The sequence below is a fragment of the Triturus cristatus genome, chromosome 1_2 (genome assembly GCF_964204655.1).
Source record: "Triturus cristatus chromosome 1_2, aTriCri1.1, whole genome shotgun sequence".
NCBI classification, from domain to species: domain Eukaryota; kingdom Metazoa; phylum Chordata; class Amphibia; order Caudata; family Salamandridae; genus Triturus; species Triturus cristatus.
Genome location: NC_140580.1, coordinates 103249667 through 103264096, shown reverse-complemented (window position 1 = coordinate 103264096; position 14430 = coordinate 103249667). Strand labels below are relative to the sequence as shown.

Here is a 14430-nt window from a genome sequence, read left to right as displayed (position 1 = left end):
ATCACAGTAGTGTTGGAATTGTCTGCTCTGTAGCTAATGGAGGAAAATATTTAAAGCAAGCTTGATTAGTTACTCTGTTCCGGAAGGCTGCTGCGCAAAAGCCTTCGAGAGATCACAGATGACTGAAAGTGAAATCTTGCAAAGGTGTCAGTCTTATTCCATCCTGAAGAAGCTCTTTTTATGGCACAATTGGGCACAACGGGAATTGCTAGGGCTACTAAATCCCACAAGCTAGCAGACAAGTCACAGTTCAATATCTAAAGGCTAGACTTCCAGATGTAAAAATCCTCTTGCCGAGTACGTACATCTTATATATTCCATATTATTAGGGTTGGAGAAAAAGCGTTCTGCTTCAGTTTTAGATAAAGCTAGAATTATGGCTCTCCCAGGGGAAAGATGAGATGACAAGTAGACGCACAGATGTCCAACATTATTTTTAAAAAGCCTCGAACCGAGTAGTAGAAACTCCGATCTTAGAGAAATTTCCCTGGGGTGGAGTAGAGTTTAGAATATATGCTGGCTCATACGAATAAGAGAATGCTGGCCTTTTTCAATCTTCCTTTTCTTGCCATGTTGAGAGAGTCAGTACTCTTAAATTAATGTTACTGAAGTGTGACCACTTACACACGTGGTGCAATAGGCCTTCTCTGATTACCTCTGCCTGCAGTTTCCATAGATGTAACCTGTATCTGAATGCTTGCTCTGGTAATTGGAGAAACCATGGAGTAAAGTGCACTGGATTACCCAGATTAGACTCCAGTTTACATGGGAGCCCTTCGTAGTACCTGAAAATGCTTGCTTCCTGTCAACTTCGACATAAAGGCACTTCAGCACAAAGCTAGATACGAACTGGCTTTACAGACACCCTGGAATGAGCTCTGGCGTAGTCTAACGCGATGGCCATTTACTAAATTGACCTTGTGTTAGGCTACAGCTGGAAGTACCATACTGTCCCAAAAAAAGGCCCTTGGCTGAACGTTCGTGTTCAGGACACAGCAGTCTCTTACTTGCCAGCTCGCTACTGTATACTCAAGAATAAGTTCAGGGACTCATGCGGCAGCAGAAACTTAAAGACATTAAACAGAAAACCACAATCCATACAAAAGACTCAGAGACGAAGCATACTATACCATACAAAACTGACAATCGATTGAATTTCAGAAAAACTCTCAAAACCTGTTCACCCCCAACCAACACAGAATCCAATCTCCTCTTTATCAAGCTCCATGGGGCAGTCCATTTTGGCATTCACTGTGCTATAAAAGCCCAGACATGTGTATTCTCGTTGGAAGTGGGAAATGAAGCCGCTGTTTTCCTCAGCATAGTCCAGCACTGTATCTACACGTAGCTATGGGTGGAAGTTACAGGATGGCATAGTAGTTCAAAGAAAAGGCTGTATGTGATTTGGTCTTAATTTTGAAGAGTGACTATGTGCAGGAATATACTAGTTAAACGCTCAATGCCAAAGTTAGCTTGTGGGATCTCTGGTGGAGACACTAAGCAACATTTATTTCAATCTCGTTACCCTTTGAGCATTCAAGAACGGTCTTGTATGGAGTCTTATGTGCAAATAATATCACCGACTAAATGAAACTTCTAATTCCTAAGTTGTTGCAGAGATAGGAGGCAGAGCGAGGGGCCAGCCTGGCTTAGACCGTAAAAGCCCACCTCTGACTGAGAAACTCCAAGACAGAACATTGAAAACTGACTGCAAACTTTTCATACTTCTCCTGCTCAGCATGGCGTAGGACACCACTACTACAGGGTGGTGATAATTAGTCATTTATGGTAGCCTCTTTACACTGTGCCGCTTAATCCCACCTAATCCCTCCAAAATGACAAATTAGCTTTCTAAACCCTCAAACTTCTTTTGAGGTTTGAGGGTGCCTTAATGACTATACTTCTGCTACATTAATAAACACAGAAAAGAATTTAAAGGATTAAGTGCGCGTATGAAAAAGCACTGCACTACACTAACTCCAGCTGGAAAACTAGAAGAGGGAAGCCATGCACAGGGCTACTGAGCTACACTCCATTGCTGGGTTTCTAGCATTTCAAGGATCACCTTTTAGGGCACTTATCTGAAGCTCCTACCAAGACTGTCGATTACATGATACATTAGACAGGCTCTTCCAGAATGCACAGTCAGCAAGTGCGACTCCTGGAGTATCAGAAGTATTGCTTTCATCTACGCCATCTCACGGCAGCACTTACTATATGCAAGTTCCTCTCCTGCTCTCTTCCTGGACTGGTCGCCTCTGGAAAAGAAAGAAAAGGATTATTCAACACCCTGGCACCAGGATAATGGGCTTACTTCGTTTCTAGAATAAGGTACATTATCAAAGTAAGTGCCTTACAGTACTAGTGCCTTTCAAAAACACAGGGATTGACTCAGTTTAGGAACCTAGAGGCTAGAATCAGTACTGATTGAGAATACTAGGGTACCTCTAGGACCATGGATTATCGGCGTTCTTTTCAACAGGATGGAGAAACTTTTCAGTAGGGAAAAGTTTCTCCTTCCTGTTGAAAAGAACGCCGATAATCCATGGTCCTAGAGGTTCCCTATTACAGTACTAGTGCAGCAGCGGTCCTGTACTATAGTAATAAATGTATGGATGTGTGCTCATTAGTGCAATTGCCAACATCTTATCTATGCATCTGCGTATATAGTGTCTACCGTGCATTGTTCATGTGTTTAATTTTTTTAAACCAAAACACAGAAGGGTCAGCTCCTCAAAAAGGAGAAAGGGACTGGGAAGCCTTTAAATGTGGAACAAATAGACAGACCAACAGGATCCCGGGGGATCCAAGTGATCAGATTAAAGTGCCCTCCCACACCTGGTGTCATGCTCCATCACAAAGTGCTCCTCGTCAGGCCGGCACTGAAATGTCAGACGGGCCCCTCAAGGGTGCTCTTTAGCTGAGATCTTCTGATCATAATACTGTAGGATGAATGCAAGTGAGGTGGAGAAATAGAGTGGTGAGAAAGTAGTTAAGAGTCTAAGGGAAATGGAAATTTTAACAAGATGCTGATCCATTGACTCATTAAAAATTAATATAGGGTACCCACTCAAAAGGACATGTGGGCCTGCAGATTGGCAGAGGGGGTTAGATCTCTGGCTACTCTATCGTGAGGTTCCCTTTTATCTGTACGCAGCTAGGCGCAGTCCTCTGCCTCTACTAAGGGTAGTTTCATTTGTCATTATTGGGTGGAATATCCCTTTGCTGCACCACAGCAAGTGTAGTGTTAATCTTTTTAAGTGGGTACCGTATCCTAATTTTTCTGGACCCTGCAATTTTACTCTATAGGGTAGCTGTAATCTTGGTCCTGATGAAATGCCATTGACCCTCCTGGCATCCAAGGCATGATACATTTTGACATTACTTTACATGCTCCATAGCTATTCGGTTCCATTATCACCCTAGATAGCCCCTTTGTTTTTAATGCATTAAGGAGCACCCAATAATGAAGCATGACACCCCACCAGATGTTTGAGGGTGCTTTGATCTGATCACTCAGATCCCCAGGGATCCTGTTGGTCAGTCTATTTGCTCCACCTTTATGGGCTCTCCAGTCCCTCTCTGCCTTTTGAGAAACTGCCCCTCTGTGTTTTTTGTTCGTTGACTTCGGAGGAGGGTGGGTGCAGGACCTCTCTAAATATCACTCCTCGCCCATCTTTGATTATTTAGGAAGGGTATTTAACCAAAACCAAGGTCAAATACCACTGAACAGGTCTCCAGACCATGAGGAAAGGTCTTTCTATGTGTGAAGTAACTGCAATCTGTGAGGCAATAAGGAAAATGCTACTTGCCCAGTATGCATCTGTTCTTGGCATGTAGAGGTGTAGATTCATATGCGTTAGCATAGATCGCCATCTGGTGTTGGGCTTGGATGTTTGCACTTTGTTTTTCTTTGAAGAAGTGTTTGTAGTCACGAGGTTGGTGACTCCTCCTTCTGGTAATAGTGTGCATGGGCATCAACTCCATCCCTAGATTGTTTTCACCATAAAGAGTGATGATGGAGTTAGTAAGAATAGAAAGATGTCCATGTGTGTTGTATCCAAGTAAGAGAATACTGCAGCAGATAAAGGTACCTGGGGAGGCGGGTGGGCGCATATGAATCTACAGCTCTACATGCCAAGAACAGATGCATACTGGGTAAGTAGCATTTTCCATTCGAGGCATATGAGCTGTAGATCATATGCGTTGGCATAGAATATACAGCAGTTATCTTCCCAGCGGTGGCTGACCTGTATCTGCTGCAGTAGTTTGAAAAAGTGTTCTTAAGACAGCCTGGCCCACACTAGCTTGTTGTTTTGCATGCACATCTACACAGTAGTGTTTTGTGAATGTGTGAGGTGTAGACCAAGTTGCAGCTTTGCAGATGTCATGTAAGGGTATATTCCCTAAGAATGCCATAGGAGCCCCTAGCTTGTGTGTGGAATGCGCTCTAGGGGGAACAGTTAATGTGCGTTTAGCTTTAATGTAGCAAAGCTGGATGCATTTAACTATCCATCGTGCAATACCAGTTTTGGAAATGGGATTGCCTTTATGCGGTGGTGAAAAAGCAACCAAGAGTTGTTTGGTTTTCCTTTTGAATTAGTCCTAAGAAGCACTTTTTTGTGATGAATTTGCAAAAATGGTTCTTGTATGGTTAGTGTCTGGAGCTCACCAACTCTCCTGAGTGATGTGATGGCTAGAAGGATGGCTACCTTCCAAGTGAGGAATTGTAGTTCACATTTGTGCAGAGGCTCAAATGGTGGACCCATAAGTCTTGTAAGGACAACATTAAGGTTCCAAACTGGAGAAGGTGGAACTCTAGGTAGAATGATTCTTTTGAGCCCTTCCATAAATGCCTTGATAGCGGGCACTTTAAACAAAGACAAATGTCTGTTTTGTAGATAAGCAGCTATGGCAGCGAGATGCAATCGTAGAGATAGCAAATAATGTTTTGAATGAGAGCATCTAGTGGATTAATTTGATTGTTTGTACAGTAAATCAACACCCTTCGCATGATCTTCAAGTGGCTCCCCACCGAAACAAGGACAGTCACCCAGGCCCTCGTCAGCAGTAGACTGGACTACGGAAACGCACTCTACGCAGGAGCCCCGGCCAAACTCCTGAAACGGCTTCAACGCATCCAGAACGCCTCTGCACGCCTGATCCTGGACATCCCTCGCCACAGCCACATCACACCCCACCTGAAAGACCTACACTGGCTCCCTGTCAACAAGAGGATAACCTTCAAACTCCTCACCCACACACACAAGGCACTCCACAACACAGGACCAACGTACCTCAACAGCCGACTCAGCCTCTACACCCCCACCCGCCAGCTCCGCTCCGCAGACCTCGCCCTCGCCACCCGCATCCGAAGAAAGACCGCCGGCGGCAGATCATTCTCCCACCTCGCCGCCAAGACATGGAACACCCTCCCCATCCACCTACGGCAGACCTTCTGACCTTCAGAAGACTTCTCAAGACCTGGCTCTTCGAACAGTAGCAGCTTCCCCCCTCCACCCCCCCCTAGCGCCTTGAGACCCTCGCGGGTATGTAGTGCACTTTACAAATGCCATGATTGATTGATAAATTACATATCGTTTCCACTTTGCTGCGTAGCATGCACTGGTGGTAGGACGTTTAGCTTCTTTAATGACGTTCATACAGTCTGGCAGGAGGTTAAGGTAACCAAACTCTATGATCTCAGGTGCCAGATCGCAAGGTTGAGTTGATTGGGATCTGGATGTCTTATCTCTCGGTGGTTTTGAGTGAGAAGCTTGGGTGAGAGGGGTAGTTTTTGATGAGGAACCACAGATATTTCCAACAGGGTCGTGAACCAAGGTTGCTGAGCCCATGCGGGAGCAACCAGGATCATTCTGATGGAGTGCTGTTGGAGCTTCCGAACCACTAATGGAATGAGTGGGAGAGGTGGAAAGGCGTAAGCAAATGCTCCTGAACAGTTCATCCATAGCGCATTGCCTTTGGACAATGTGTGGATACCTGGACGCGAAGTTTGAGCATTTTACGTTTTGGTGTGTGGCGAACAGATCTATTTCTGGGTATCCACACATTTGAAAGAATGGAAGGAGTACTTGAGGATGTAACTCCCATTCGTGGATTTGTTGTTGTTGGTGACTGAGCAGATCTGCGAGTATACTCCTGGAAGGTGTTCTGCAAGGAGATATATCTTTTGAGGAATGGCCCATCTCCATATGCTTTGAGCTAGTTGCGAGAGCAGTAAGGAGTGTATACCTCCTTGTTTTTGGATGTAATAAATTACTGTCATCTGGTCAGTACGGACAACAGCAGCTTTGTGGAGTAGATGGACTTGAAAGGCTTTAAATGCTAGAAAAATTGCCAGAAGATCCAGGTGGTTTATGTGTAACTGTTTTTGTCGTGTCCACAGGCCCTGAATGGTATGATTTTGGAGATGAGCTCCCCAGCCGGTGAGTGATGTGTCTGCTGTTAGTACTATCTGTGGAATCGGCTCGAGGAACAGGCCGCCCTTTGGAAGGGTTTTGTTTGTTCCACCACTGCAGAGAGCGATGGGTGCGTCTGTCTACCAACACCAGATCTGCCAATTGGCCTTGAGCCTGGTTCCACTGTCGTGCTAAGCATTCCTGTAGAGGACGCATTTGGAGTCTTGCATAAGGGACGATTAGAATGCAAGAGGCCATCATTCAGACTAACTGCATGAACACTCGAGCTGGTAATGAGTGTTGAGGTTGAATTTGTGTTATTAGAGCCTGTATGTTGTGTATCCTGACTGGGTTGGGGTATGCTAGAGCTTTGCAAGTGTCTATTTTAGCTCCTAGATAAACTTGTGTGTTGGACGGTTGGAGGTGTAATTTGGTTAGGTTTACCGTGAACCCTAAGCAGGGAAGCAACTGAATTGTTTTGTGGGTGTGTGGAATACAGCTTTGCTGCGATTTGGCTTTTATGAGCCAATTGTCCAAATAAGGAAACACATGAATGTGTTGTCTTCTTAAATGAGCTGTAACTACTGCTAGACACTTGGTGAAAACTCTGGGTGCTGTGGTTACCCCGAACGGGAGGACTTTGAACTGGTAGTGTTGATCGTCCACCACGAACCGGAGATATTCCTGTGAGCGGGGTGAAAGGGAATGTGGAAGTAGGCGTCCTTTAAATCCAAAGTGGAAAGAAAGTCGCCTTGCTGGAGCAATGGGAGCACCTGCTGGAGGGTGACCATGTGGAAATGATTTGACTGAATGTAGAGATTCAGCTGCCTGAAGTCCAATATTGGTCTGAGGGAGCCGTCCTTTTTTGGAATTAGAAAATAGAGTGAGTAAACCCCTGTGCCCTGATGAGTCAAGGGGACTGGTACTATTGCATGTTTTTGTAACAGGGAGAGAACATCTTGTTTTAGGAGGGTGAGATGTTCTGAGGACATCGCACGATGTTTGAGAGGGAAATTTGGTGGAGTGGAGGTAAGTTCCAGGCAATAACCATATTGGATAATTTTTTTACCTACTTGTCTGTTGTAATGAAATTCCAGATAGGTAGGAACTGTGAGAGACGTCCCTGGATAGGAGTGGAATGATTGGAGGGTAGTGGAGGGAAGTCACTATTTAGTGGCGGGGGAAGTGCGGGTGCCTCTTCCCCCAATTCCTCTGTATCCTCCCCGAAAACATCCTCTGGATGAGGAAGATTGATTGGAACTTTTGTAAGAGGATGAAGTGTTTTCTGACGCAGTTGTCTTTGAGCCACCCCTATAAAAAGGAGCAACGAAAGGAGCCCCTAGTAGAAGGTAGTTGTAAGGCCCCCATGGACTTCGCAATCTCGGTGTCTTTTTTCATCTTTTCTAATGATGAATCGACTGTGGGGCCAAAGAGATGTTGCTGATCAAAGGGCAGATTAAGTAGTGCTGATTGTACTTCCTGTTCGAATCCTCAGATTCGAAGCAAAGCGTGTCGGCATAGCAAAACGCTGGAGTTAATGGCATGCGAGGCTGTATCAGCCGCATCGAGGGCGCATTTGATAGACGTGTTTGTAATAAGCTTAGCTTCTTGAATGAGGTTGTGAGCTTTAGCCTCGTACTGGTCTGGTAAATGCTGCATTAGTTTTTCTAGCTCGTCATAGTGAGTTTTATCATATCATGCCAGGAGAGCTTGTGCATTGGCAATACGCCAATGATTCGCACCTTGTGATTCAATTCTCTTGCCTGACGAGTCTATAAGCTTTAACTCCTTGTCAGGGGGAGGGTCGTCACCTGTAGTTTGAGAATTTGCTCTCTTTCGTGCATTTGAAACTACAAGAGAATCTAATGGCACCTGACCTCTGATGTAAATTGCGTCTGTAGGGGCGGCCTTATACTTTGTCTACCCTTGGCGTAAGTATTCTAGCTCTAACAGGGTCCTTGAATACCTCGCTGGCTTGTTTTATCATACCTGTGAGCATGGGCAAAGTATTAGTGGTTTTTTGGGAGGGAGCGAAAGTTACCACTAAGAAACCCGCCTCTAAGGGATCAGTATGTAATTCCACCCCATGGTATTGAGCAGCTATATTGATAAGCTGTGGGAAACCTATATTGTCATTGGGTGGTGATGGTCTGGAGGGATACAGATCGGGGTCATTAGAACGATCCGGGTCTTTATCATAATTATCCCAGGGGTCTGTGTCCTGTGGAATGGTGTCCTCATTATCATCCCCATCATTATCATCCTGTGGCTCGGTGAGAAATGTGGTGGTGGTGAGTTTGCTGGTGAAATCAGTAAATTTGGATTAAAAGGTGGAGGAGAGGGAGGTATGTAAGGGGGAGAGGGGTTAGTACCGATGTCCTTTTTCTTAAGAGGTACATGGTAGTCTTCACAGAGGTCCAGCTTCCGTTTTTTAGGAAGTGTTGCTCAAAGTTTTCCAGTTTCAGGGTCAATATGTAACTGTTTTTGTTTTGGATCCAAATAATCATCTGATGAAGGAAGTTCTTTGGACTGAGTATCTTTGTCCTTTTGTTTATTTTCAGAGGGCTAAAGAGGACTTTCATGCTTTCTGGGCTCTGCGCCCTTCGGTGCGGGATGTTTCGGTTTCCGAAGGTTTGGTTATCCCTGGTTTTTGATCTGAAGGTTTCTCTTTATGTGTTTTCAGCTCAGAAGCTTATTGTTTAACTGGTTTCGGCTCAGAAGTTTTCGGTTTAGCTGGTATTGTTTCCGAGCCTTTGGTTTAGCTGGTGTCGGCTTCGAAGCCTTGGCTTTATGCTGTTTCGGATTCGACTCTTTCGGTGCCGAAGATGTCTTCAGTGCCGGCAGCGCAGCGTCAGGCTTGGTCTTCAGTTTCAGAGCCGAAGATGTGGGTTCGGCATTTGAGTGGGGTCGGCTCGATCCCGAGCCGGAAGACTTGTGTTTATGTTTCATAGTCGGGCCAGAGGGCGGGGCATCTGAAATGGTATCACGGTGTCGACCTGAGCCAGAGGGCGAAGGTGTAACCGTAGTCTTTGGTGTTTTTGTGGGCAGTTGGGGCTCCTTACTCGGAGTCGTTGGCTTCAGACACGGAGATGTGTTCTTCTTCGGTGGCAGGTTGGAATTCCGACTTCTCCGAAGATGTCTGGCACCGGGACTAGTGCAGTGTCTCATCTTGTGACGTCGAGCCCGATGGTCTTAAAGCGCAATGATCGACAGGTCTCGCAGTTGGTTTCTTCGTGCTCCGAGGAGAGGCAGAGGTTACAGACCAGATGCAGGTCCGTGTGTGGGAACTTAGCACCATACCCAGGGCATTTCTTAAATGGAGTGCGTTCCATGGACTGCTGGCGTGGTCGGTGCGGGTAGGCCTCACGGCCCGGGTCGAAGCGTTGATCGAAGTTGTTGGAGTTTATGATGCACGTCGAAGGGGAAACCGCGATCGAGAACAATACCATCGAGTGGTAAGGATAGCGCGTCGAAAAGGTTAGAAGACTATTCTGAACCGGAGCGGCGCAATACACATCTGAACCCGATGGCGGAAAAAAACAATCTGGGGATGGAGTCGATGCCCATGCCCACTATCACCGGAAGGAGGAGTCACCAACCTTATGACTACAAACACTTCTTGGAGGAAAAACAAAGTGCAAACATCCGAGTTCAACACCAGATGGCAATCTATGCTAACGCATATGATTTACATCTCATATGCCTCGAACACTGCTTTTTTCCCATGCCAGTTATAGTTTGCTTTAGTAATAAACATAAATGTGACCTTTGCACTGCAGTAATGAATGTGTAGCGATTAGTACAGTTGCTGTAAATAACGTGTTACTAGGCCATAACGGTTTTCAGCCCCAATGCAAAATATAGTATTTACACATACTTATTTACTTTACACATTTAATTTATATTAGTATTGCTGAGGGAGGAGAGGTCTCCCACGGAGAGGGAGAGGAGCCCGGGGTGTCCAGACTCCCCTCTCGGTCCTGCATGTGCTACTCGCTTCTGCGGCTCCTCTTCATACCACCTGGGTGCACGGGGACTGTGACAAGCACAGGACTAGGTAAGAAGCAAGTCTATACAGGGCTAAGGGGACTGCTGTGCCGGAGGCTAGGGTCAACTCCTTCACCAGCAGGGGGGCTCTTCTGCGAAGGAAGAGGAGCGTCGCCCCACTGCTCTGTGCGCAGGTGAAAAAGGAAAAATTAAATGATAACCCATTGTTTTTATCACTATTTTTCTGTCCTTACTCAGCTGGTTATGGACGGGGCTGGGCTGTGTCAGAGAAGCAGGGTGAGGAGTGGTGGCACTCTAAGTAGGCATGACAATTTGGCAGGACGTCTTTGGCCAGCCAAACAGTCATGCGCACTTAGCATGTTCTCCACCAGGCTGTGTTGCATAGCCTGGGTGGAGAACATGCCCAGGCTCCCAGTCCCCATCTGAGCGTTGGACTACGGTGCTCAGACCAATCAAAGTATTGTGATGGTCTTGGGGAGTCTGGAAGCTTAGATGCTTTCTGGTGCTGCCTCTGGAGCCCTGGAAGCGGACGAAGAGGACAGAGGCGGTGGCACACAGGTAAGTGATTTTTTCATTCCCCCGTCGTTAATTAGCAGCCGCTACTGCTTACCAACCTTGGGGGCACAGTCAATCCCAGGCTGAAGAGCTGGGGCCACATACCCTGGCACTCACAGGGTGCAGTCATGCTTCAAACAATGAGTTATTTATTCAAATGTGGATACATTAATTTTTCTTGTATAGAACTGCTCAGCGCACATTCCAAACTGAAACAGGCACTACCAGTGTTGTTGAGGTAAAAGAATTGGAATATTGTCTACGGTCACGCAGTGACAGCACGTGGAGAAGCCAGGATTACCATGTGGACTGTTTTCAAACACTGATTTAGCTGTTCAACCACAAATGCTGCAAAGCCACACTGGTGCTATACGATATCATACATGTACTGGTTTACTTGCTACTGTTCCAAACCGTAACCTCGATGCATTGAAGTGAACAGTAGGAAACTGCCCCAAAACAGACTTCTGAAATTTGCGATCGGAACGATATGGCCACCCGGGTATCCTTGCATGTCTCTGGGCAGGGCCAGAGCAGCAGTGACTTCCAAGAAGGGCAGGGTGAAAGCCACCGTCCTTGGTGCTTTCCTCTGTGAAATGCACTCTAATTATTGCAATGCAATAGGCAGCTATTCATATACCGCTTTGAGGGTCTGTTTACTTCACACGCTAGTTATTGGCAAAGGAAGCATCAGCATAGCTTAGAAGAATGTAGTAGCTTACCAAGAGTTACATTGTAGTCAACAAAATTCAGCAAATCTTGGTCGTGCACACGTCGAAAGTGCACATTTTAACCAAGTTAGAACACAAAACTAAAAAGCACTAACATTTGCAAGGTGCATAGAGGAGACCTGGGGCCTTATAACACAAGGTGTCACCAGGGGTGCAACGGGCGTTTGTGCTCACTTTGCACGCCCCGGGGCACTTTGGCATTAGAGAAGGGGCTGCAGACGCTTGTGCGTCCCCTTTTGTAATATCGAAAGTGCTGGCACACATCCTCAAGAGGGCGTGCCCTCATTTGCATGTGGGCATGGCCCCAAGCAAATGAGGGAATCCCTTTGCCTCTGCACACACACTGTATTACAGACGCTGGCGCAGAGGCAGAGAAGTCATCAGGATGCGCACTGACAGTGCGCCACCTCAAAGGTGGCACACTATCAGTGAGCCCCCTGCTTGCAGCACTCTGGAGGGGGGACTGCCCCAGACATTCCTTTGCAGGCAGGTGCAGTCACTGACTGCACCAGCATGTAAGGGGATCTCTAATCAGTGGGTGCTTTAAAGCCCCCAGGACAGTACGAGTTTGCGGCTGCCCTGGGGCAGCACATTCTATGTAATAGGGCGCACTTTCCCTGTTTGCACCAGGCGCACCTGCTTTAAGGTGCGCCGGGCACAAACAGAGAAAGTACGCCCTTTACATAATAAGGCCCCTGGTGCAGTTAAATTTACAAAACTGGTGCAATGAATTTTAAGAATGGCTTTTCAACCTATGACTAATGCAGAATGGCATCTGCCCCAAGTTACTAGTGCAAAACACAACTGATGACTATGGGGCCCTACTATGTATAGGGGACACCTTCCCAGTTTGTGCCCGGCGCACCTTAAAAAAAGGTGCACCGGGTGCAAACAGGGTAAGTGTGCCCTATTACAGAGATTCTGCATTCAAGTGAAATACGAAGTGGCTTTAAAGCAGCCGCTCCGTGTTTCACAGTGCAGGCGGCAACCGGCCTGCCCTTTAAAGGGGATTAGAGATCCCTTTGTAGGCTGGTGCATCCAGTGACTGCACCTGCCTGCAAGGGGAGTCCGGGGGTGGGGAGGTACATGGCACTCCCTTGCCCCCCCACCCCGAGGGCTGCAATGAGGGGGTGCACTAGTGGCGCACTGTCAGTGCACCTCCTGACTGCTTCTTTGCCTCTGTGCTCGCGTCTAATACGGCACGGATGCAGAGGCAAAGGGATTCACTCATTTTCATGGGACCACACTCCCATGCAAATGAAGGAACGCCCTCTTAAGGAAGCACTGGCACTGTATGAGTGCCTGCTATTCGGTATTACAGAAGGAGACAAGCGTCTGTGGCCTCTTCTGTAATGCCAAACTGCAGAGGGGTGTGCAAAGTGGGCGCAAACGCCTGCTGCGCCCACAGGGCACCTTGTGTACAGAGGCGGCCCGTGCAGGTAAGGTGGGGGGGGGTCAACAGACGAGTGAAACTTAATTTTTTTTAAATACAGCTAAAACACTTACCTTGCACTCGCCACATCGCCAACCTGGAGATGCGGCAAGCGCAAGGCAAGCAGTTTTTGTTTTTTAAATTTAAGTTTCCCTCGTGGTCGTCTGTTGACTTTCGACACCCCCCCTCCAACCCCCGCACAAAGAGGCTGGGTCGCACCTAAAGAAACACCTTTCACCTTGTACAACAGTCTGCAGTCCAACTCTCCCTCTATCATTTAACACAGGGCAGAACTTTAGACAGTTTAGTCACCAGCTCCTTACTAACAAAGTCTTCATTTAACTTCTGAAGGACGTCTAGTCACTAGGTTCTGGAGCACTGTACATCCCAGCGTGAAGCGCTTTAACACCTCAACAGGGTAGTAAGCGCTATATAAATGCAATGAAATGTAGTTATAAACAAAGATATTTAAACATTAGAAAATATACCCAGAGTGCGAGCAGAGATTATGATATATTGTGATGTTTTTTTGCACAAGCGTACTGTTAAATGTTTTTGTGTTGTCACGGAGAGGAAAACGAGATGGTCTAGAAGGTCCACACAAATCTATTTACTATAGTAAAAACATGGGAATTGAAGTTTGCACATTGCAGTAATAAGCGACTGAATTAGCATTTATAGCTGCTGATGTATGGAGATATATATAGAATGCAGTTTGTTACCACTACTGTTGAGTGCGGGGATGGGCAATGGCTCCCAAGGGGTCGAGCTCCTTCACAAGTACCCATTGTCCTACGCGCACTCTCAGTCACAGTACACATGCATAACTTGCAACAAACCCGCACTTCAAGGAGAGAAAGCAAGAACTCCAGTAACGGTGGAAGTCACAAGAGATTCCTCCAAACTAGGCGAACAGTTCATAATGCCTTCAGACCTGAGCTAGGATTCAGCGGAGGTCTACTATCAGGCACCCGGAGCCTGGTACCAAGGGCCAGTTGCAACTCTGGACCAAGGCTGGCAGGACATTCTGGGTGCATCCCGTTAGAAGATAGCCCACTGCTCCGCTTGGAACACATGGAGGCGAGCAGCGGACTCAAGAGTCCACTGCTGACAAAGCAGACAGGCCAGAAAAAATACACATGGCTAGGACGGCGCAGTTCTCCTTGCAAAGCGCAGATATTTGGCCCCTAGGCCAAGGCTTCAGACATGGCCTGCGTCAATGGTACGGATTCAAATCCTTCATTTCATAGATTTTTTTTATTTGTAATTCTGCTACACTCCAGGA

The 14430-nt window shown here is 46.7% G+C and overlaps 1 protein-coding gene across 3 annotated transcripts in view; it reads right to left on the bottom strand.

Annotated features, from left to right (window-relative positions):
• CACUL1 (CDK2 associated cullin domain 1) overlaps positions 1–14430 on the bottom strand; it is a 330048-nt gene that overhangs the window by 13882 nt on the left and 301736 nt on the right. For all 3 annotated transcript variants that reach the window (XM_085602995.1, XM_085602999.1, XM_085602988.1), the window contains one exon: positions 2215–2258. In XM_085602995.1, the coding sequence (XP_085459121.1) occupies positions 2215–2258 (44 nt within the window). The remainder of the gene's footprint in view (positions 1–2214; positions 2259–14430) is intronic.